Below are 27076 nucleotides of genomic sequence, written 5' to 3'. Positions count from 1 at the left end.
AACGAAGCAGTTTACTTGATTACAACTGCTTAAACTCGCATACACAAAAATGATTGTATGTTTAGTCGTGATATCATTAAAGACGCCATGACACTCTACATTGATTCCGAGTGTTTTTTTCTTCTAAAATAATAATTTTTGGTGTAAATCAGATACTTATGTATTTCTATGCTTATTTGATATTTTATAATAAAGTGAGGTTAAGAAATATCATAAATTTTCTTCAAATGTATGTTATTTGACATATTTTATAATTCATAATTTCATTGGATTGTGAAATTCATGAAATACAATCTAGAATACAGCACGCTCTTCTTTTATACCTTATATACTAAAAATTCATTTATATATACTTTATATGAACTATATATACAAAAGTGACTGGGGGGGTTGGGGAGGAGGAGAGTTTTATGAACCAAAATGTATATTTCTGTTTTTGATTTGTATAATTAATAATTAATTAAGTAACAATTTATATTTTATTTTATTTTTTTTGTTTAATTAAAAGTAAAATATTTTATATATCAGTCATATTGTAGAATTATAAATCAGTATTCTAATAAAGTTCGCTACGTAACGCTTATCACTGGTCGAGATGACTCATTATTATTATTATTACCATTTTGTTGTGAGTTATCCACATTTGTATTAGAATTAGAGTTTTTAATACATTGTCCTGTTAATTGATTCACGCTTAATGGATTATTGATGTCATGGGGATTTGTACCAACTGGATTTCGATGTGGTGTGTTATTATGAAAAGATGGTTGTTGATGATGATTTAAATGTGATGTGATTTGTAATGAACTTGTTGTTGGTAAACTTAATGGTTTACAATCATAATTATTCACATCACTGTTACCGTTACCGTTATTGTTACCATTGTTGCTACCATTCGATGTTGATTGTTGATGTGATGATGATATTGATAAAGTACTAGTCGTTGGTAATATTAATGGTTTTATATCATATGTACCATCGTGTGGTGTTAAAGGACTTTGTAATGACATACATGGACTAGCTAAACTAACTGATGGACTAGCAAGACTTGTTGATGGACTTGGAAGTATCATTGATGGGCTTGTTAAACTTGATAATCCTGATAAGCCACCAGGACTTGATAATGATTGATTTATACTTTCTGCATCGTCTTCAGGTGGTGATTGTGCGTCACCAACACTTCCACAGCTGCCTAGATTATCATCAGAATGATTACCATCGTTACTGTCCCCAGTTTCCATATAGCGGATACATTTCTTCTTGCGTCTGTAAAGAATAATTTAACATCATATTAGTTCATTATATATGTTTTAATATTTTTATTCATACAATTATATCTTCGTAAAAAAGAAACTAGTTTTGCGTCTAAATCCAGCGAAAATTTAATGTTATATAGAGGTGCTATGAGTGGTTGCCATCTTTAATTTGAGTTGAATTCGACAAACACTAGATTTCCGTTGAAATACTTAAACAAAAATCGTGGAGAACAATACTTCTAATAATTTTCCAAAGAAACATTAAATATTAAAAATGCCTTGAATATTCAAAATAACAGGTTGAGAATTGCAAATGATTTGTCCAATTTTATAACGAAATTATCAATCGGAGGTAACAATTGTTTGCAAAATGTTGTAATTCGTAAAATTGTCTATTTAAGAGAACGAGTATGGTGTGGTCTTGCACTTTTCTTGAGTTTGGAAAAGCAGAACATTCCTCTCTTTCGTTAAGGAAAAAAAGACGAATGAGTAACTATCTAACTGAGCCATCAGGCCACATAAATAACTATCTGGCATAACTTTTCGAAAGAAACTCGACTGAACTTTTTTTCCTCAGTGATGCGGAGACAAATACAAACTTAATTTTGAAAAAGATATTTGATTTCTCTGTAGTTGTACCTACACAGGGCGTTCCGAGAAATTGCGAAGCCGACAAGCTTGCTAGAAATGGCACAATGATGCTGGACACAAGCATCGATGGACATCCGGGAGTTCCATTTGCGAACTGCAAGTTGCTCCTCAAAGAGGATACCTTTAAAAAGACCAATCTTACATGGAAGGATGCTCGTATTTGTGCTTTTATAAGACAGATATGGTCTGAGTACAATCGTCGGCGTTCCGAAGATCTTATATCATTTCCAAGGGCCTCTATTATCAAAATTGTTACGGCTACTACAGGACACTGGCTAAGCAGCAGGCATGCTGAACGCCTGGATCCGACAGTGTATCATGACTAATGCAGGAGCTGTCACAGTGAGGAGGAGGAAGAAATGATGTCTCATATTCTCTGTCACTGCACAGTTTTTATCTTTTTTGGTATCAAAACAGACCCTATGGCCTAACTGTGTCTGATCCCAGGACAGCCACTCTAACCTTATCCAACCTAGTGGTATTAAAAATATTACAAAAAAGATTTTCGTATGAAAATTACATCCCAATCTCTCTGTTGGTGATTTTTGAAACTTTATACCTTTTTGAATATGGAAAGTTTAAAAATGCAAACAAAAAAACTGAATAGATATATTTTGTTCTCAAAATTTTGTGTTTCAACCATTTTTCATGTAAACCCAGTATTCAAAATGACAACCATCCCTTAAGCACTACCAGGGAGTAAGTTTAAGTGTAGAATTGTCTGGAACTCTCTGCCTACCATTAAAATTTCGTTAGACTTAAATATAACGCAGTATGTATTGTTTTTCTTTACATGCTAAAATATTTCACATGCAAGACTCTTACACACAATGTTAGAAAAATAAAAATGAATAACGCTAAGAGTTAACTTGACTCGTTGAGGTTAGGTTAACTTTAACGTACACAGACATATTCATTTACAACTAACACACAACTAAAATTATTCTACTAAATTGCAAAAAATTATATTAATTAATTGTAAATGTTGTTGGACTAATTTACTTTAAAAAAAATCATTACACAGTGTAAACTAGATTATGACGTTGCAAGATGGCGTCGTATGGCAACGAAATTCGATTTGTTAATATTTGAATAATTCGTAGTCAAATTCAATTTGATTTAATTCAATTCAATTCGATTTAGATTTCTTCTTGATAAGTATTACTTTATACTAACGTCATAAGCTCGCACACAAAGTATAATACATGCCAAATCAGGGGAAAAATTATAAAAAAAAGGAACAAAACTTATAAAAAAAATGCGATTGATAGTCGTTGACACAAACTAAATAAATTTAATTGAGAAAACGTAAAACACATCAAAAATTGAAACGATAGAAAATAATAACTGAAATTAAAAAAAAGAACTGTTGTAAATAAACAAAAATAAAACGTAGCAACAAAACGAACGAATATAAAAAAAATACAAAACGATCATGCTTGTAAATGAATACAAACATGTATTAGAGATGTGAGAAAAAACTGACCGCCCGATAATCGCATATAAACGAGTCACGGTGTAATTGTCCGCGGCGATCGGGCGAGGAGATGCATGACTATAGATTTACGTATGTAGGTTCCTGCGGTGAGGGGGCGGTCGCCACTGAAGATACGACACCAGGTGCCCCACCAGGTGCGCCGCCCGCCCCACCGGCTTGGTGAATGATGCTAGCGTGCACCAGGGCCGCTGCTGCGCCCCCAGACACTACTGTTGCGCCTCCTCCTGTGCTCCCATGCGTCACAGATAGGTTTGTGTCCGGGCTGCAGAGGAATAATTGTTAGAAATGTACAGAGAGACACACTTAGAAAGAAACATAAAAGAAACAGAAATATGAAAAATGTTTTTTAAAATACTACGTACCACCCACTGCTCGCGCGCGAATTTTAAAATCATATCTAGTGTATAATATGTTTTTACATTTTAAAATAAATGTTTCGTTTTGATACAGAATACAATGGCCAGTACGTAATCGAACAAAAATATTTTGGACAACTTATTTTTAGTTTATAGTTTTTTTTTTTATTCATTTAATTCATTGAGCCAGAAATTCAATAATATAAATTTGTTTTACCGTATTTTTAAAAAATAATTTCAGAAAATGTGTCTATAAATGACAATTTTTTATTTGTTTTATAAACTGAAATTTTATTGGGACGATTTTGAGATTTTTATAAAATAGTGCCTCTCCGTCAACATTCAACAATTATTCAAAAAAAAATCTTTGTATTTTGTTTTTAGAGAAAAGAAGCTAAATATTTGAGTAAAAAAATCTACAGGATTTCTAGTTTTAATAAAAAAAATAGTGCACTCTACACAATTTATGTGCAAAAAAAAAATTAACACTACTCAAAAATATTTATAATAATTGATTATCAATCATCATCAAAAGTTAAAAAAATCACCAAGCCAATCAATGAGATATTATATATGAGTTTCCTGTCTTTGTGGGAAGACACATTTTCTGATATTATAATTATTAAACGAACACACTTTTCCACCTTTCGAATTGTTTACCAAAAGTTTACAACATTTTATTTAAAAAAAAAGGTGTAAAAACTGCTTCAATATATTTTCATTTCTTGACATTTTTGTTGATCAGCGATTTCTAATTCATCTCAGATCGGAATTCAACATTCTTTGATGAAAAATCACAGCCGTTGTGGTGAAAAACTTTATATGACGACGTGTCTTCCATATTTTTATACAATCAAAAATTATTAATTTGTATAAATAATTAAAAAACGTTAACAGAATTACAAATTAACAAAAAAAAAATCAGTCTTTCCACATAGATAAGAAATACAGGAATTACAAACTTTAGCTTGAATTCCACGTACACAATATCACAGACATACCATTCCTATTGGAATGACAACAAAAAGAATTTTTCATAACTTCTATTAATTTCCCTGAACGACTCATCAAAAATCTCTGTTTTGTGGCAATCACGTGGCAGTACTGACGTTATCATTGCATTTTCGTTGATAACTGCCGAGATTTCAAATTCGTGTTAATAAAATATGCTGCTAAAGTCGAAGTTGAGTATGTTTCAGACTTCGTATCTAACCAAAACACGGTTTGGTTTCAATTTTCAAGTAAAAAAAAAAAACAAAGGTTTTAGTCCGGTACTGGTTCTGTGCATTTGATGCAATAATGACATATTTTTAAGTCGTATTTAATCCAAAAGCTAACGTTTTTCGAAAAATTGTTAGTTTTTTATCAGGATAAACTTTCTAATTAAAGTGTTATTCTATCTATTACCGTTTAGGATCTAAATGGGCTATTAAAGAAACGCGAAGAATTAGGTCTAATCTGATGTCCGAACAATGATATCCCCCATCAAACTCTGAAACTTTTATTTCAGTTATTTTTTGATTGGTTCACTACAAAAGGACATATTTAGGTGTATAGATTAAAATAACCCACTTTGTATATCCGGTAAAAAGTTTAAATCTAAGAAACGGAATAATCGAGGCCTAATTAAAACTGAAATATCCCAAAATAAACTAAGGGTTTGGGTTCGTGCAACGACATTTCTTACGAATAAAATATCGATTGGGCAAAGTTAGAAGCTACAAACAAATTTCAGTTCAGTGTCAAGAATTTTTCGCTTCGAAATCCTTTCCGTTTGTAAAAATTATAAGGGCCATAAGTATACGATTTTTGGATGACTTTGTCAAATTTGATTTTTGCAACTCAATCAATTTTCATCCTAACAATTTTATATTTTTACTTGGGTCTTTCAACGCCTGCCAGGCGATAGTACGCCATAACTGCTGCTTTGTCCACCTTAATAATTATGAAAAATTCTTTTTATCTCTAATTTATTAATCTTACATTCGTATTAATTTTTCTACAGTATGATTAATATTATAAATCTCTGGCTCTCTCTATTAACTAATTTTAAAATTTTATTTACAAAAATTGCAATCAAAAATTATTCGTTTATTTCGTCCTTTGTTGATTTGTATTACTAACCCAAAATACTTCGAAATATGTTTATTTGTGTGTCCTACAATATGTTTATGAAGATGCATCATAACCTACAAATTCTTGTTTAAAATCTCAGGTTTCTGCCTTAGACCAAGCGCATACAAAGAGGATCTTGAGATCAATTCGTGAGATGTATCAATGCTACTTAAGTAAAACAAAGTGAAAACATACACGAGTCAACGGAGTTTTTGCTGATTGTCTTTGTTGCAACGTATTGGCCCTACATTATTTAAGGTACATTGCGAACTATCGCCATCTGTGAGTGAATACGAAGTTATCAGAGATCATAGTTGGCAATAGGCCTTTTCATCATGTCATAAGCGCAAGTGCAGAGTTTATTTTTTCGTACTGACACCAATAAGTAGGACTAAGATAGAAGATATTTGTTATTCATTTTATCACATTGGCTATAAATCATTTAGTACGAAACAAATGTGAATCGTGATTTTAAAATGAAAAGGTGAGAAAGATTTTTTTCTTTGAGATATGTGTCTATTAAGGTATTACGAGCACCAAGGCAACTTTATATTTAGGGTTGAAATTATTTGTACCTTATTTTCAACTTTGATGATTAAATTTTTTCGATATCTGCCTGCTATTGGTTTTCGAAATATTGAGAGCTAAATAATTAAACAAAATTTTCGTTAATTTTCTCAATTCGCTTCAAGAACTACGTAATTTTCGATAGCTTTCAATGTTGCTCTTTTGAAATTTGCCACGTTACAGGATGAGAGTTTAATATTTTTTACTAGCCATCGTCTTCTAATGACATTGATACCAACGTTGTAATCATTTGTATTTCAGTGAAATGATTTAAATCTAGTTTGATTATTTAGCCCCAGAGGCGTGATTTATATTAAAAAAAAAACAATGAAATTAATGAATTTAAATAAAAACGAATACTTTTTGATTGCATTTTTATGCTCTTAAATAATTAAACTTAATAATTTTCATGATATTATTTATGTATAAAACATAGATCATTTTTCAAAATTTCAATTTACTATCATATTTTTATAAAATAATTTTCAATAAATACAAACATGACTATATTGTCAAAAACTTGTTGATATGTTTGTTGTTTGAATGTTTGATAGTAAAGAGACTAGAAAATTCACTATGATTGGTGGTTAATCTAGTTGTCAATACCATATTTGATAATTAATACACACCTGCAAGGCTTACACCATTGACTTTGATGTTCTAAACCATATCGAGCTCGACATTTTTTCATACTATTACCTGTAAAAGTTTAATATCATATTAAATTTAATGTTTCATTAAGTTTTTATGCAAAATAATAGACAATTATATTTAAAAGAAATCTACTTTGGAAAATTAAAGAAATAAATATATGATTGATAGACTGAAGGCAGACAAGTTTCACAAACTTACGTTTTGGTTCAATTTTTAAATGTGTTGCCAACTCAAATATAAATTATAATAAAAATATATATCTTTTTAATGTGTGTTGTCTTTTTTAAGTTGACATTATGCTTGAATCTCGATTAATAAATTTAATCGAGGAAAATGTTTCGAACGGAAAATGTTAATTTCAAAGGGACACATCTTATATCGGCATCAAATTCGATCTAAGTTTTCAGGTTCAATTAAAACCTCACTTTGATTCATAACTAACAAACATTAGTTGAACAATTTAAATTAGAAAGTTGTTCTTTATAAATAAGCAAACATTTTTGGTTTGAAAAATATTTTTGTAAAAAAGTAATTTAATGTCTACACACTCAACATTTTTCACTTGAAGCATTTTTATTGATAAAAGTTATTTTTCGAGAATCAAGCATATGTCAGCTTAAAAAAGACCTGTATTATGGTCTTCGGCTTTTGCAGTAAAATTTGTATTTTAAAATTTACAAATGAAAAAACGTTGGTTTTACGGCTAATTTTTAATTCTAATTCATTGTAACTTCAACAAGAGTTTGTGAAACCTTAGTTAAATAATTCTAATTCAGGAATTAATTCGTTTTATTGTATTTTATGAAAATGAGCGATTTTATCAATATCAAACTTTTGTTAATTTTCGAAAATCTAATAATTTATTCTTTTTTCTAACATTCTCGGGCGACTTAGATCCTACTGTGTAAAATTCAAATTAATGTCAGTTGACTATTTATTTGAGTTACTGAGTTCGGCAAATTGACCCAATAACTCAATCAATATGAACTATATTTTTTTTTGAATAATGAATTGCTTTATTTTATTCAATTTATCAAAATGGTGTAACCAGAACAGTTAAAAAGTTAGAAAAGTAATCTTACATTTTGATAAATTCAAAGAATGAATTTCTGAATTAGAATTTTGCATCACTAGTAAGTAGCAAAAATTTTTAACTTTATAAAAATTATTAATTGTAGATATATAATCTATAATTTAATCTAATATTTAAGGGTTAAAACAAAATAGAAATAATCAAGAAATTGTTTTTCGTCAGTTTAATTATGTCTGCGTCAGTGGAACAAACATTGAGACCAAATTCGAAATATAAATTTTTCTGAAAAAACATTAATTTTGAAACTATTAAGCTCAAAAGTAATCATTAAAATTAAAAAATAAAGTGTTTTTGAGTTTGTTAGTTTTTATAAAAATATTCTGAATCAAATTTGATATATTAATTTGTTTAAAAAAAAAACATTGTATAACTTGTATTTCAATGAAAGTTGCTGAAGAATTTTCATAATAAATTTGACGAAACTCTCAATATAATAACTCAAATTGTCGATATTTGATTGATTTATCATTACTATTTTTTTTTTTACAAAATTTGTGCCACTTATTACATAAATCTATGATACACTTTTTATAGAAATAAAAAAAAAATAGATGGATTTTAGCACATTAAAAAAAATTTTCAATAAAATTACATTTTAATGTGATTTGCATTCAAAATAAATAAAAAAATTTTTAGCTACTAAAAATTATTGTAGATTTTCTAAAAAAAAAAATATATCTACTTAAACCAAAAATAAATGAAAAACTAAAAAAAAAAAATTACTAAACGATCGCTATTTTATTACTAAAAATATATTTGATTTTATAATCAAGTGGAAAAATTATAAGCAGCTTAAAATGTTGATTAATTCAATACACGCTATAAAAGCCGCTAAACGTAATTTTTGTTAAAAAAATAAAATTCGATGTGACATTAGATTTAATATTTAAATAAATAATTTTACAAAAGTGACTTTATTTACAAGGATATTTGTTTTTAATTCGACAGTGCAAGATAAATATGACATTGGGTGGTTTTAATTTCGATAGGAAATTTATTAGGACTTAAACTGGAAAAATAAATAATTTGTGGGCAAATTCCCGTAAAAAGAATTTTATTAGTAAGTCTACCAACAGATCTAACAATTGTACGACTTTTTATATTATCAATTTTTCTTTAAATTAAATTTTTAGAAGTTCAAAATTGTATCTTTAAATTTTTACTTATTTTTTTCTTTTTTTTCAAAAGAGGAAGGTCAAAGCAACCCTTCATGATCCAGGAATTATGTGTGATGGAAAATGTATCTTCAAAAGTTTTGAAGATGGTAAGCTTGAAAAAGAACCAGATTTTTTTAAAATTTTTGACCAATATAAATTGTAATAGCAAATAACCGCCCGCTTTGCTGGGAAATTTCAACTTTGAAAATAAATACTACCGTGTTATAGCACTCACTTCCTTTGACAGCACTTATCCTTCCTTTTGTTCACAATTTTATGAATTTTAATTTTTGGTGCGGAACCTTAACTTTTTTGAAAATAAAAATTAGCCCATGATAATCACTGATAATGTAACTTTCTACAGATGAAATAAATTTTTAAAATCGGTTAAGTATTTAATTAAAAAATGACGAATATCAACTTCCATGCAAACCACCCCCAAAATAACTTTCTATATTTTTTTAACCCCGCTAGGCGATGAGTTTCAATAAAATACGAAACACGTCTTCCATGAATGAATGTTAGCAATGCAAAATTTGAAGAAGATCAAGGAATCACGTTGTCGCATACAAACTTTGCCCACGTTTTCACCCCCTTAGAGGTAGAATTTCGGAATTTCCTTTCTTATCGGATGCCTACGTCATAGAAAGAACACACCTTCCAAGTTTCAGGTCTCTATGATCAGCGTTTTAGGCTGTGCGTTGATCAATCAGTCAGTCAGTCAATAGTTCAGGACAAAGAATTATTTTATATGTTAATGCAAAATTGGAAGTAGATAGGACCAAGGAATCACGTTGTCCCATACAAACTTTGCCCCCTTTTTTCACCCCTTAAGGAGTAGAATTTCGGAAAATTCTTTCTTACCGGATGCCTACGTTATAGAAAGAACACATCCTCCAAGTTTAAGATCCTTACAATTAGCGGTTTAGGCTGTGCGTTGATCCGTCAGTCAATCAGGACAATGTATTTTATTTGTAAATGCATTCAAACGCATTTTGTAAAGACTTTTTTTAGTAACTTTTGATCCAGACATCTAAAATGTAAAGTCACTTTTGGAAAATTTTTAAGAAATTATAAATGTATTTTACTAAATAAGAATGAATAATTTTGACGATCGTTTAGACTTTAGAGGATAGAAAAATATTGTAAAAAAAAGTGTACAAAATATGTGATACACATGCACTAATCAAATAATAATAAAAATAAAAACTACTCAGAACAACAGCGGATAAGAATGATAGATAATAAACATGCAATTTTCTAATAAAATTATTTGTGCACCGTTTGAAGTTAAGACCAAAGAAAAAAATAAAATTAAAAACGGTGAAAAATTTAATATATAATAATTTTTTTTTTTTTTGTAAAATAAGTGTGTTTTATTTTGAATTGTGTTTTTTGTCACTACAAAAAAAAAAACACAATTCATTTAAAAAAATCATCCTCAACGTCTTCTTTCAAATTTGTGTGAAAATAAAAAGTAATTGTACCAATTGGAGTATCTTAACTTCGTTAAAATTCTTACAATTTTAAAATTGAAAACAAAAAAAAAAAATAAAGAAATAATTAAAAAAAAAATTATAAAACAGCAGTTCCAGTGTAAAAAATCGCGTTCAATAGCAGAATAGGTCGTCGCTAAATATGGTAATAAAAAAAGCGGCCAGCCTATTTTATTTTATACAATTATGTATATATTTTAAAAATATATATTTCCTCCCCAAAAATTAAATAATCCCCAGCAACATGCAAATAATAAATATATAATTAAGAATTTCACTCGCAGACAAAAAAAATTGAATTATTAAATTTTTTAAAATATTTATGGAGATCAACGAGTTGAATTAAAATTCAACGTTTTCTGCCTCATTTAATTTTCATGAAATTAAATGGTTGATTCTGATGAACAGAAAATTCATAATGAAATTATGCAAAATGAATTTCAGATCGTTATTCAAAATGGTATCAGAAATGTGTAGTCTCGGAAATTATTAAAATCACTGTACCTGAAAAATTTGTATGGTTCTGACATTATTAGAAACTGTAGTAGAATATTCAAGTTACTTACACAATATGAAAAATTCTTTCAGTTTCTTCAACAAGATTTCAAATAATTAGGTCATATAATAATAATTTTTATAAGCACTAGCAGATACCTGTCCGCTTTGCTGTACAATTTCACTTTTAAAAACAAGATGACCGTGTTATAGCCCTCACTTTCCTTGTCCTCACTTATCTACCCTTTTGTTCACAATATCATGCACTTTAATTTTTTGATGCGGAACCCTTATTTTTTGAAAATAAAATTTAACCCATGATCCCCGCTGATAATGTAACTTTCTAAAAGTGAAATAATTTTTAAAATCGGTTAAGTATTGAATTCGAAAATGACGAATATCAACTTCGATGCAAATCACCCTCAAAATAAATTTCTAATCCTTTTTAATCCCGTTAGGCGATGAGTTTCAATAAAATACGAAACACGTCTTCCATTTATGAATGTTTATGCAAAATTTGGAGAAGATTGAACCAAGGAATCATGTTGTCCCATACAAACTTTATTTTTCATCCCCTTATTGTCATAATTTCGGGAAATTCTTATTTGATGCCTTCGTCATAGAAAGAACACATCCTCCAAGTTTCAGGTCTCTACGATGTGCGTTGATCCGTCAGTCAGTCAATAGTTGCTTACTTCTTACTTGTTTACTTGTTACTTGTTTATTTATTTCAAATTTTTGTGTTATACAAGTCAAAGTTTTTCATATATGATACTATTAATAACTTTTGATATATCAATACATTATACCACTTATAAGGGTAAGACTGTACACTATAATGGAAAACGTACGTTGCGTATTTTCATCTGAACAAATAGTCACTCCTAATTTTACCAAAAATCAAGTGTACACTCAGTGTCACAAAATATGCACGAATTACCAGAGTATCCGTGCATTTTTTGTGACATAGAGATACGGTTGTTACATGTCTTTTACAAGCTTTACAAGCAATGATTATAAGAAAAAATTGTTATTTTGATAGATAATAGTTGCTTTTTTTTAACTCTCTACGAGATTTCCAAAAAAGTTTACCAAGAGCGCGATCTGAAATTCATTATGAATACTTTTCTTATAAATTTTTAATCCAAAAAGAGTTTTAATTTCATGGAGTTGATAAGGTCGAAAACTGCTTTTCTCATTCTTTTGACTCTTTTATCTCCATAGATATTAAAATATTTAAATGTGTCAATGTTTTTGGCTGCAAATGTATTATTAAAACTATGGTAAAATTTACAATAAATGTGTTAAAATATGTATTTAAATATGTTCCTAATCTATAGATATAATAAAAATAGATATTACAAGTGTTATTATAATATTTTGACAGTGTGGTTAGTAAAAAAATGTCCTACATAATGTAAATAGTAGATAATAATAATAAAAATTCAGGGTTTAAATAAATTGATATAGTTCCCATTACCAACACCAGGACACACTACAATATCGTTTGATATATTTTATTAATAATAAATTAATTATATAAAAATATCTAAAGTATAAGCAAAGAAATACAGGGTAAATTATGAAGGTAAATGGCAGCATTTATGTGTGTACCTCCTTCGTTAGTCTCTTGTTTACGCTTCCTCTTCTTGCCACGGGAGGCGTTGGCCCGCGATGACCAGTCAGGGTATAGCTGCATATGCAACTGTCTCTCGCGTCGCGCCAACTCATAATATTTAGCCTGTTCTTCGCGGCCCAACGCATGCCACTATTAAAAAAATGAACGACCATACTTTAGAAATCAACAATTTAAAGCAATATTCCTGACAATTGCGTAGGCTGAGCGTAGAAACATAAAATCATTGTACAAAAATAATAGGTCACTTACATAAACCCCCTCAAACATTGATTACTTAACTTTTTTTTTTCGCTACGAAATATAATGTAACAACAATACATGTTATTACATCCACAAAAAACATGTGCAAAACAAAAAAAACTAAAATAAAAATTTTTTATGCGAAAACTCCGCTCAGCCATGCTAATTATGTTTTGTTCCTTTAGTACATTCCAGAAAATAAAAAAAAAATAAAAAAGTTATTGAAATTATGGCCAGAGCACCTCTCAGAAAGAAATTTATCTCGAAAAATATATATTTTTTCGAAAAATTCTTCAGTTTGTTTCAACATTTTCCCATTTATGTGCTAGAATAACAGCCAGAGGATATAAAACTGAATGAAATTGAAAAAAAATAATGAATTTTAAAAAACCAATTTTTTTGGGACCTATTTAAAGCATGGCCGATTTTTGTTTTGGAATAATTTTGTTTTTAAGAGACCCATTCTGCTGTTTATTTTTTTATCTGATCAAATTTTTGATTTTGATAGGTCCCATTCACGAGACCAATTTTTATTTAAAAAAAAATAATAAAAGTAAATAAATTAAAATTAAAATAAATAAACAAAAAAACAAAAAAAATGCAATTAAAAACGAATACAAAGGAAATAAAAAGAAAAAAGTTAGAATAAAATGATAGAAACAAAAATGGTGTTAGATTGCTTTCTGGAATTGAATTTTCCCACATATCCTATTTAAAGCGTTATTTTTTGTTTTGTTTAACGTTAACGTAAACGGACGATTTGCACACACAATTTTATTCAGATGTTGATTAGTAAGTATGGTAATTTGAATAAACAATTATACACAATCATAATATGCAATTGTTGTAGAAAATTTAAAATTTATTTTACATTTGCCAATTATTGAATCAAAAATTTTGTACACACGAATGGGTGGTCTAAAAATTACTATTTATTATTTAATTTTTAATTTATCATTTACAAAATGAAAGTTTTGTTTATGAATGTAAAATTTTTTAAATTCCTTACAACATTACAATTAAAATCGCGTTCAGTTGATTTTAATAAGTTCACAAGAGCGCCGCCAATCCGCTGCTGTTCTAGCACTGAACATTTTAATATTCTTGTCCAAATTTACATCCTTGAACTTTTTAATAATGATTTCATTAAATAAATATAAAAAATAAAAATATAATCGACAAGAATGTTAACTTGGATAAAAATATATTGGATTTGAAAAATATTTTGACATAAACAAGATTTATGAATTGTTTATGCGCAGCGTATTTTCAAAATAAAACATATATAAAAATGGGAAGACGTTAGTTTTATTGTTGAATGTGTACCTCCCGCCTCGATCGGGGTACGCTCTTTTTTCCGTTTCTTCTTCTTGGTGCCATAGCCATAATTGTCTCGCGCACTCCATCCAGGATATAATTGCATATGTAATTGGCGCTCCTGTCTAGCTTTTTCGTAGTATTTAGCTTGCTCATCTCGACTCAAGGAATGCCACTAATTACAATATGTTAACTATTATTTTTTAATGAAATTAAATGATTAAACCCCTTAAAGTACGTTTTAACTTAATCTATACCTAATAAGTCTATTTTTACAATACATAAAATATTAACGATATATGCAAACATTTTATTTCATTTAAATACTTTTTTAGTTTTTTCGGAAGCGTCTTTATCTAAAAATTTTGATAAAATATCTTAAAATTTTTGAAATAAATTATCACTTTGCGAATAACTATTTTGAGTATTAAGTTTGGCTTTTTTTCTCTTTTTGCATGATAGTTGGATAAATCTACCGGATTTTGTTTTGATAATGAATTCAAAAATTTTTTGGAAATTGTTAAAATAGGTTTCTTTTGTTGCAAAAAATACAGAAGAGGAATTTTCCGATTCCGGAACGATCCGCGCGACGTAAGTATCATCTGCTACTATTAAGTATCTCTGCTTCTATTGATCGAATTGAGACGAATAAAAAAAAAGAATGGTTTGTTAAAAATTTTTGCATCGACTTTGTCTGCTGTGGAACCCTGAACTTAGCAAAATAACCTTAAATTCTCAAGAAACGCTGTAAACTCATATTTACAATTTTTCTCTGATAACTTTTCAAAACATAAAAGAATTGAGTTGCAATTCAGGAAAAAGATGTAACTTATGATCATTAAAAAGGGTGGAAAATTTTAGCCTGATACAATTTTGAAAAAAACGAATTTTTCAGAAAAATTTGAACAGCTCGTACAGTTCAGGCAAATCATTGGACTTAACTTTTTTGTTTAATTGCAGGTTTTTTTTAATGTGTTTTTGAGTAGTGTCAACGGTTTTTTTTTTCAAAACCTGATTATGAGCCGAAACATTACAAAATAAAAATGCAAAAATGTCAAAAAAATCCAGATTTTCATCGTTACAAGGTACCACAATTGGAAATTCGAATATTATGTCAGTTTTTCGCTCCCTGCCAATCTTAACGTTCGATTCTACATGATTCTTAATTATAAACCCAGCGTCTTAGGATTCACTTATCGTCAAAACTGAGAATCCATCGTCCCCGGGAGGAACTCAGAATTCATGGAGGGACTCTCTAAATAATTAAAACAAATTAAATTTTTCTTACGGGTGATTGAATTTTCCGAAAACAATAAATTCTTTTTATTATTAATATTTCTAGTATTGTAAAATTAGCTTTATTTTTTCTCTATTCAGACTTTGTGTTTGAATATCAAATAATTGTTTAATTGGCAAAATGTCTAATGGTAGGTATCAACAGCAGATTTTACCATAGTCGGGTTTTTGTATCATTTAAAAAATAGGAGTGAAATTTATTATAAAAATAAATATTTCAATAATCCCAAAAAAAAGAAACAAGTTGGAAATGTTTGAAAGTTTTGATTGGAAACGAATGAATCAAAACAATTTCAATAATAGATATTTAAATGACAAAATTGAATAAATTTATTAAAATTAAGAGCTGTGATAATCTCACGATAATTAATTACGTAATAACAAAGCATTTCGTTGGTTACCTATGATAACATACATAACATAACTATCTATCGATATTGATACAATATGTAAACGGTTGTGATTTGATTATATAACTACATACGTATAGTATATACATTATACATTATTATATCGTAATGATTTATACAGAGAGTTTTTAAAATAATGAAGGTATAATTAATATCTGAAAAGTTGATCATGTACAAAAATTTGGATTAACAATAATTGTAACTGAATTTTTACTTGACATGAGTAAAGGGCTTAGATCATATATTTTAAATAGATAAGCCCAGTGTATACCAAGTATGTATATTTTGGCGTCACAGAGTAGATTAACAAAAATGAAAATACAATATTGAAACAGCTGACAGAGAAAACACCATTTTGGAGGACTGGTATTCAATGCGCATGATCGTATGACCGGAATCAGCTGCTTCAATGATGTGTTTATATTTCACATTCACATGAGCTTAAAATATTGTTAAATAATTTTGTTTAAATTCTACGAAAAAAATTTTTTTTAATAGTAAAATGGTAATTTGTTCAAAATATACTGTTTTAACTTTATTTAAAAGTGGTATAATCTTATTTTAAATACGCGCCAGGATACTATTTTGTATATTATGACATGCGTATTATGACCAGGCCTCGGCATTTATTATCCTTGTCAATCTACTTTGAGACGTGGTTCTCACTCTGTTGACAATTCCAGTAGTGAATTTTCAAAGGTAAAGGGAGTAAGTCTACCTAAAGCGGAAAGTGGAAATGGTATCTCCGTCTTATACTCTGGCGTAGATTACGAGCCTTCCACGGCTTATAGTAAATTTTATTTTTTTTCAAATTATTGAATATGTCTCTTTTTTCCGAGGTGAATTATTATGTTGGATAATATGGCCATCACCGTCAATAACACGTCCAGTAAGTAACAAAAAAAACAAAAATCAAAATATTGACTATTCCTTCGATTAATACCTGTATTCGTCAATCGACTAAAGAAATTTTTTGGTTTGTTTTCATTTTGGATAATTAAAACCAGAGTAATGGTGCTCACCGCCAGATACCTATTTTTTTTTAGAGAGCCTCCAGGAGATCGCCTACAGGAGCAGTATCATATCAAATTTTTGAAATTCGACAACGGAATCTTAAAATTAAATAAATGAGTAAAGTCCTTCAATCTATAATGGCTAATAGATCGTTTTGTAATTAGACAACATGACAACAATGTTTGATTTAAAGGCTCAAAATTTGTTTGTAGGTAGTCTTTTACTCAAAGAATATGTGGTTAAAATTTCAGCTTAGGTAACCGTGCAAATTTTTAAGAAAAAAGTCATTACAAATCGATATAAAATACATTGGCTCTTATGGAGGAATCTCAAAAAACGACATATTTTGGAAGTTTTTGATAATTTTCATTTGGAATGAATGAAAACAAATAAAAAAAAAACTTTTTAATAGAAAGTAAACATATTAGCAATGAATTAGAAAAGAAAAAAACTAAGTGTCACCGTCCATATAAGGGATGTAAGAGCAGGGTAGATTAAGGGTTGAAATTATTTTTATCTTATTTTCAACTTTGATGATGAATTTTGTTATAACTTCATGAATGTAGACGAAAAATAAGAATAACATTTTTCGATATGTATCTTGGTTTTCGAAATATCGAAAGCTAAATAATTAAACAAAATTTTCAATTTTCGATATTTTGAAAATTAAGCCAGATATCGAAAAATTTTATTCTTACTTTTCGTCTTATATCGTCAAGTAATAATATAAATTTATCATCAAAATTGAAAATATCTATTTTTAAATTTGTGCCCCACTACCATGCTCATACATCCTTAAATGAATGAGAATCATTTATACTTTGATATAATTCTACTTTCAATATTTGACAAACTCTCTTCATAAATATTGTAATACATATATGCAAATGTTATACGTATGTTTATATAAACATAGCCAATAGAATTGGTATTAATTAATAATAATATTAATTTATATTTATGTAAATTGGATAAATACTATGGATGGACAAAAAAAATAATTTTATTGTTAGTGTTAAATTAATAATAATTTTTTAAAAAACAAATAAAAATATTTTATAATATAAAAACATTAACTTACCCGTCTGCCTAATATTTGATTGATGGCAGCACTTTCTTTTAATGTACATTCGGCTACAACCTTCGCTCTCATTTCTTTCATATACAGCATAAAGGCGTTCAAAGGCTTTTTGATATGTGGTTTCTTTTTATCGTTTGCATTATTACCATCTTGATTATTTTTATTATCTGCTGATGATGAATTTTTTTGGTCCATTGAACTTCTGTAAAAATACATTTAATAAATATATTAATCGTTGGAGTAATAAAATTTTAAATAAAATAAGTAAATATGTCTTAAGTTGGCGTCCTGAAAAATTAATTCTCAGAAAAAAAATTCGTAGCGCAGGAACTGCGTTAGCTAAGCGAAATCCTTTTTAAGAGATTGAAAAAAAAGACATTTTTCTTAAAAACATTCAATGTCGACACCACAATAAAAAATCAGTAGCAGAATTTTTTAGTTTTTATTTCAAAAACTAAGCGTCTAGAGAAAGAAACAAAAAATTTTTACTTTTTGAAGAAATTTTTTCAAATTGGTACAAAAACAATAGCTCCATTTCCTTCGGAAGAAAAGCTCCATTTTCTTCAGAATAAATTCGCTAATAATACAGTTTAGGTACATCGATTTCATGGAAAATATGAACTAAAATATTGAAACAAATTTTTAAATGCAATATAAAAAAAATATAGTGTTAATTAAAAATTATTTTGTACTATTTAGTCCAAATTTCAATGATATAGATTTCGTTATTTTAAAAAACTATAATTTGATAAACAATATATATTATTTATCCGCGCTCCCACTAAGTATATATTATTATAACATATATTTTTTCACGTGGCTTCCACCATGGGTGAAATTTCCATTTCTTGCCATATTTTTGAATTTCTTTTTCTTTATCCTTGAAATTTTTTTTACTGATTAGTCTGTGTTTGTTCAAAGGTCAATATTTATACAATAATCTATTTTTCACATACGAAAAAAAGACAATATTTGGGATCTTTGCTACGGTCCTCCAGGAGTTAAAATCTTCATAAATATGGGCCATTTTGTTTCAAATTTATTCTTAAAAATCTCATGAAATTAGAAGATCAATAAGGAGCAAGAAGGTGGAATTATTTTGTATAATAAATTTGTAATTTATTGTTCTTGGTTTAATGTTCGACGATTGAAAAAAATATCACTGTTCAAATCAAGTTTGTTTAGAAAATATCTAACACTTACTGATTACATAAAAAAGGTAATCACTAAAATTTAAATTTTTAATACTAAGCAAAAACAAACACGACAGTAACCATGAAAAATTGTGTTTTATCATTTTTAAGATCATAGTTTTATCACAAAACTTAAAATTTCAGTTTGACAGTGACAAATCTGACGATATTAAATTTGATTAATTTCTGATAGTTGCACTATTTTCTTTAGAGACTACATTCTTTAAAAAGTAGAATAATACTTGTAAGAAAATCAAATGCACCAAATTTTTAATAGTGCTTCCACCAATTTTTGAAATAATCACGTGCTGATGTTGCAATTGAAAATAAAACAATAAATTGAATAACAAACATGGGTAATTGTTACACTAGTCGCCTTATTAGCTCAGTTGGTTAAGGCGTAATCAATTCCGTCCGCAGTATGCTTAGGGTAGCGGGTTCGATTCCCGCCGTCGCAACCAAATTAATTTTATTAATAGTTGTGACTGGTGTAGTGCATGGTATATGCATGAAGGAGGTGCACTCTGCCTTTGAAATTAAGGAGCTGATAAATGAAATTATCAGCGGAAAGGTGGTAAAATACATATATGGTATCACAATGCCAATATAACCTAACCTAACCTAATTGTTACATTATTGTGTATATTGAAACTCAATAGTTATTAGTTTTAAAAAAGATTAGTTTTCTATGGTATAAAAATTAATAGTTGTGGCCAAATGGGTATGTTAGGCCGGTTAGTTTTCCCTAAGTATGTGAAAAATTGTTAGAAAATTATACATTTTGGGAAATTTAATGCTTCAAAAAATAACTGAACGGGTTTCGAAAAAATAATATTTTTAAAAAAATATTTCGCCGACAATTTCACTATCATAAAATTTCGACTTATGATGACACCTTGATATTTTTTAAGAAAAAGAAACTTTGGTCAGGCTTTCTTGGATTTAGAAAATTTTAGAAATAACCACCTGTTGGAATATTGTAAATACAAATAAAAGCAATTAAAATACATATAACATATAAAACCAATACCGTCGCTAAATTAAAATGACCGTCGGTTGTAACCGACGGTGTGAATTTTTCTAAATCAAAAAAATAAATGGAATACAAAATGAAGATATACCGTTTATGCGAGCGTGATTTATCCTTTTTAATTCCACCAATTTGTGTGGTTTCATTATTTGGTACAGTTATAGTTAACGCCTCAGTTTTTGATTTATAAAAATCAGAATTCTCAAATAACTTCCTTGAAGTACCTAATAAATTATTTAATATTGGATATTGATGTTTTTGATTTGAATTTAATGCATTCAATGCAGCCGCTGCTGTATTATTGTTATTGTTATTCGTTGCTGATGATATTGTTTCATAATTGCCTAACAACGTTGTTGTATTTGTATTGTTACCCCCACCACCACCACCACCATTATTACTACTCGTGCTACTTGAATTTGCCGCCAAATTATTTGATTGTACAATTAATGAATTCATATATAAAGCCTGTAATAATTTTTGTTCAGCTAAATGATTGATCATTGAATATATTGATTCGGTTGTTGTAAAATTTTTGGTTGTATCAAAAAATGGTGCAAAATAATCTTTTAATAATTTATCATTTGTCATTGTTGCGTTATTATTATTATTATTGTTATAAAATACACCAAAATTCTCAAATAATTGTTTTTGTTGTTGCTGAATTAATTGTTGCTGTAAGATCTCATTATTATTGTCTTGTAATAAATTATTCACCCTGTTTGAATTTTTACTTAAATCTAAACAAATCACTTCATCTGTGGTATTCTCTTCTAGTTTCTTTGTTTCCGATCCAATCGAAGTATTATCATCATTATCGTTATTCTCATTATCTTCGGCATCATCATCACTTACATCGAATGGTCGATGTAATCGTATTGGTATCTTTTCTAAAATCATTGTCGATGATGGTGCAACAACAGCGATTGGTTTCTTTTTGATAGATAGATTTAATGGTTCACCCCAATCATCTGAATCCATAATAGTTGTAATAAAAATAGAATCATTCTCTTTTTAAGCAAAAAATTTCTTTATCAAAAAAATTCGTATACATAATTATTATATTTTTGTGGGTCTTTCTTCCAAAATTCACACACTTTATCACATCAATTTTTTACACAATAATTATTTAAAAAAAATAATATTCCTAAATAAGAAGAGGTACACTCAACAAGTTAATATGTCTGGTACAGATTCATATAAGTATTGTATGTATATACATAATATATGTATGTATATGGGAAAAGGTTTTCATCACCCGAACAAATCAAAAATCAATACAAATGGTCCCTGATATATGCATTTTAGGTTGTATATAGGTATAGTTGTGAGTTAAATACAACACAAATAAAACATCACTGTCTCATTCCTATGCTTTGTTCCCTCTTACTCCTATCAAATATTTCATAGCATCATCATAACCGCGCGCTTAGAGAGAAACAAGCAGGAACAAGAATTATAATAATACAAAAAAAAGCAACCAAGTAACCACATCTATCCAATGGAAAAAACAACTTTATTATTTAAAAATCACAAATTTAATAAAAATTATTTATAAAACAACACACGTGCTTTTTTTTTTTTTAAACATACACTCCACATAATTTTTAAAAAGCGTCAAATTTAAGATATTCTTTTGAGAAATAATATTTTCGAGATGAGAAATCGGACGACAGGACACAGTAGCAATTTGATGAAATGCATTATTATTTATTGTTAGATATTGAATGGGACAAGGGGTAGGAGAATGTGCCCAGGCATTCATCTACCACATATATAAATCTAGTATATGTATTTGTTTGGGGGGTTCATGAACGAGGGGGGAGGGAGTTAGATAGTGTAGTAGCAAGCGTTTTGTTGAGAAGACATATACAATAATATCATGTGAAAATGTTGGACTATATACGCGAGCGATGTTATTGCAATTGTGTGACTCATCAGATATTTTATATTTTAGTTGATATGTATTGAAAAGAGATAGGAAGATTAATGTTGGTTGTTGTTTGTGCTGGCTGTTACTTTGATATGATATACGGCGTCGAGACGCTTTCACTAAATACTAATCGATTGCTGTGTGTATGTGCTTTCCAAGCTTATATTTTATTATTCTCTTGTTTGTTGCAACAAAACTATATAGAAATATAGATATTATAAAACGAACGACGCGATACATTCGCGTACAGCGTACACAGCGTACCTAACATGTTTTGTTATTACATTTTATGTATTTTGTGTTTACTTTTGTTATATATTTTGTATCCTTATTTATCCTTGTTGAATATGACCTAATTTATAATTAACCTTTTTATTCAATTCTATATTTCATATTATTTTACATATCTGTTTTCATGTTTTCAATTTCCTAATTATTTTATTATTTTTTTTTTTCACTTCCCAATAAAATAAGGTTAGAGGTATTATTTTAAAATAAAGATCTTGAAAAGAAAACAATTAATTTATTTTCTTTGTCTTTATAAATAGTAAAGAAGTTTTTAATACGATTTATAGCTTTTTCAGGTATGAAGAAATTAGCATCTTTTTTTAAAGTAGTGGTTTAATTTTTGAATATGTTGGAAGTGGTTCAAAATGATGGAACGGAAACATGCTTGAAAAATATTCATCTTATCTTTTTTATAGGCATAATTCATTGTGGCAGAAACCATTTTTGAATTGCAGTCATTTTCAATGATATATAGTAGCGTTATGCTGCGGAGTAAATGTGAAGCTTTCTATGCTGATTTTATAAAGTTTAAATCATGTTATGATTTATAATCAAGGTATATTTTGATTTTCGCGGTATTTATAGCATCGAGTTTTCAGCATTAAAAGAGTATTATAAAGAGATTAACATGCTAATTTTACTTTAAACACCTGTTTGTATAATAATGTTATTTGTGAAATAAATTTCTTTTATTACCATTTAAATGGTTTTTTAAAAGCACCATAGATGAGAATCAATGCTGTCAAATAATTTAAGACTACATTAAATAATCATCATAGTCGAATTAATAAACCGGAAAATGTTGAAAATCAATGTAGAGCACCGATTTCAATAATTCTTTTTTCTACGCATTCTTTAGATCTTCAGGAACATGAATTACAACTAACCTCTGTAATTATTTGAAAATTGGGAAAGTTTCAACCCTCCTTTCCCTTAAACTACCCCAACAAGAAACAGTCTATAAAATGAATGAATTGAAGTTTTCCACCGGAATTGACCCTAGAGGATTGTTTGGGTCCATGATCTCGAATGTGGAGTCAAAATTCAATAATATCACACTCCAGTATTCGTCAAAAATTCATTATTTGGGCTAAAATTGAAATATAAACATTTTGCTGAGGAAATTTTTCCTAGGTTTTTTTAGGTTAAAATTCTCCCAATTTTCAAAAGAATGCAGACGTCAGTAGTGAAGCTCTTCGTTAGTTTTAATATTTCTTCTTTGAATTAATCCTTACTCTTATATATTATAAATGTTAAAGTAAGGTTGTTTGTTTGATGGTTTTTTATACGCTTTTACGCAAAAATTACTGAATGGATTTGAATGAAACTTGACAATAATATTGCTCATACATCAGAATAACTACAATCTACAACTTATAAAGCCAAATAAAAAAAAATTAAATTTATTTTTTTACATTACATAAAACAGGGTGAAGGAGACACAATTCATGGACACCTGTTCAACCAAAGCATGAGTTATTAAACTTATATTAAAGATAAATTTTAAAACTGATTATTTGATATATTTACCTATAAACATTTACCGATACCAGTGTAAAACAATCGAAGAAGGTTTTGATTACACGTTTGGGGCAGAATATGGTGCCACTATTTTATCATGTGTCGGGAAATGGGAATGTCTTATTATACCTCCAATTCTAATTATTTCCACTGAACTTCCGTTTCAATTCAAACTATTTCAATTTCAAACCAAGCTCAGTTTTGCAGTTAACATTAACAAAACATAAGGGCTAAAAATTCAAGTATCAGCGGAACATTGGAAATGCCATGCTTTTCCTATGACCAACTATATGTAGCCTATTCGCGTGTGTCCCATGCCTCAAATTTTCACATATTTACACCAGACGGAAGAACACATAATATAGTATATAGTAGCATCCTAGAATAATATTATATTTTGGAATATTCTAAAGAGGGATTAATAATCTTTGCTAGTCATTTAAGGACAATAACACCAACGAAGACGCGGGTAAAACCTAGTATTAGTATATCCCTCTATCAATGAAATATTAAGTAAAAAACGATATTATTTAAACTAACCCTAAAAGTGCATTATTATTAAAAAATATATCCAGAAGATAACTAAAAATATGTTTAAGAAGTTAAAATTGAAAGGGGGGGGGGCTGGTGATGTAATTGTTGCATTAAGGTATTGTATTAAATGGATAAAATCCATTTGCATACAATATATATATTGTTGTATATCTAGCTAGAAACAGAAATGAGATGATACATTTTATGACTCTCAGAGAATAGAGTAGGTACTGGTACTGTACACATATAGCAAGCAATTAGACTAGTAATTTGGCTTTAGTGTAGTGCCTTCAAACAGAATTATTGATTGGTAACAAAAGAACAAAGGACACTATATATATATATATATATACATATATAATATATCATACGACATAGAAATAATAATAATAATAATCATAATAATAATAATACAATCCAAAATGTAAGTTATGCTTATCGCGACGGTATATCCCTCTAGCATCGTAAAGTATGAACTATGTACGACGACGACAACGACAACCGGCGACGGACGTTAACATGGTGTGTAATATAGAGAACACAGATACAGAACAGAATTTTCGCCGTCGGCAATCTAGTGAATATATACATATTTATGTGTAAGTAAGTACGATATAACTAAATATAGATATTATTACGAACTCAATTCAAAGTGTACTCTCACTATATGCATGTATGAATGTTTCTATAAGGGTTGGTTTACTACTCTAATCTTATGGTAGAGAGTGGAGTTTAGAGTAGAGTCGGCAATACCGTATATCTGTATATTCAATTTACACTATTTAAATATAGATTGTACTGATAATACTGATACCAAACCAAGTTGAAGTTCAGTTCAGTTCAGTTTGTATTGTAATACGACTCAACATCAATAGATTTGTACACTTTTCAAATGTTTTCATCATATATGCTAACGTATATTCTTGTAATTGAGTGTATCGAAAATGTTGTTCATTACACTTTCAAAAAAAAAGCACAAATTCTTATACCATGCATGTCTGCGGCACAAAATCTGCACAGAGCAAATGTAAAAAAGGTACCATACTTTTTATACCATGTATATATGAAATATACATAGTATATTAAGTTTAGTCCCAAGTTTGTAACGCTTAAAAATAATGATGCTAGGAAAAATTTTTGTCATAGGTGTTCATAAAATCACCTAATTAGTCCATTTCCGGTTGTCCGTCCGTCCGTCTGTGGATACGAAATTTTTACAGCGTACTCAGGACGTAAAAAGTGAGGTCGAGTTCGTAAATGAGCATCATAGGTCAATTGGGTCTTGGGTCCGTAGGACCCATCTTGTAAACCGCTAGAGATAGAACAAAAGTTTAAATGTAAAAAATGTTCCTTATCAAAAATTAAACAACTTTTGTTTGAAACATTTTTTCGTAAACATCACTGTTTACCCGTGTGGGGGCCAATTAAGCGGAAATTTTATAGTATGCACTATACTTGATTATCAGTCATTATGTGTCACATGTTTGTATGTGTTATGTGATAAAGAAATCAACACTGACTATGCATGGCATTTCAACAATTAACTCAGTCAATTGTTTGTTTTCCAGTGATGTTTACAAAAGTTGTTTATTTTTTTATAAGGAACATTTTTTATTTTTAAACTTTTGTTCTATCTCTAATGGTTTACAAGATGGGTCCTAGGGACCCAGGACCCAATTGACCTATGTTGCTCATTTACGAACTTGACCTCACTTTTTATGTCCTGAGTATGCTGTAAAAATTTCATCTTGATATTTCTTTTCGTTTTTGAGTTATCGTGTTGGCAGACAGACGGACAGACGGACAAACAATCGGAAATGGAGTAATTAGATGATTCTATGAACACCCATACCAAAATTTTTTTTCTAGCATCAATATTTTTAAGCGTTATAAACTTGGGACTAAATTTAGTATACCTTACATATTACATATATGCATGGTATAAAAATTGAAAATTTTGTTTAATTAGTTTTCGATATTTCGAAAACCAAGGCAAATATCGAAAGATTTTATTCCAATTTTTCGTCTACATTCATGAAGTTATAACCAAATTCATCATCAAACATGAAAATAAGATACAAATAATTTCAACCCTAAATCTTAAATTGCCTTGATAAATCTTAAATACCTCAAAATATGATTTCTTATAACCAAAGCCTTGATTATATTTGTAGGCAATTTATTTTGAGACAAACGGTATGTGAATCTTTGTAGATATACGATACAAAAGGACATTATTATA

The 27076-nt window shown here is 28.7% G+C and overlaps 1 protein-coding gene across 4 annotated transcripts in view; it reads right to left on the bottom strand.

The window, feature by feature from the left end:
• Positions 1-249: 249 nt before the first annotated feature.
• The window catches only part of LOC123298057 (protein pangolin, isoforms A/H/I/S), a 459540-nt gene continuing 432713 nt past the window's right edge, over positions 250-27076 (bottom strand). For 2 of the 4 annotated variants that reach the window (XM_044879947.1, XM_044879950.1), the window contains exons 8-11: positions 18336-18537; positions 14544-14709; positions 7073-7142; positions 250-1266 (exon numbers count right to left, since the gene is read on the bottom strand). In XM_044879947.1, coding sequence (XP_044735882.1) covers positions 570-1266; positions 7073-7142; positions 14544-14709; positions 18336-18537 — 1135 coding nt within the window. In that variant the 3' untranslated portion in view covers positions 250-569. Of the gene's footprint in view, positions 1267-7072; positions 7143-12952; positions 13107-14543; positions 14710-18335; positions 18538-27076 lie in introns of all 4 variants that reach the window. The other 2 variants (XM_044879948.1, XM_044879951.1) reach the window with 1 other exon arrangement.

Source organism: Chrysoperla carnea, chromosome 4 (genome assembly GCF_905475395.1).
Source record: "Chrysoperla carnea chromosome 4, inChrCarn1.1, whole genome shotgun sequence".
In the NCBI taxonomy this organism is placed as follows: Eukaryota; Metazoa; Arthropoda; class Insecta; order Neuroptera; family Chrysopidae; genus Chrysoperla; species Chrysoperla carnea.
This window is presented reverse-complemented; position numbering and strand designations above follow the sequence as displayed.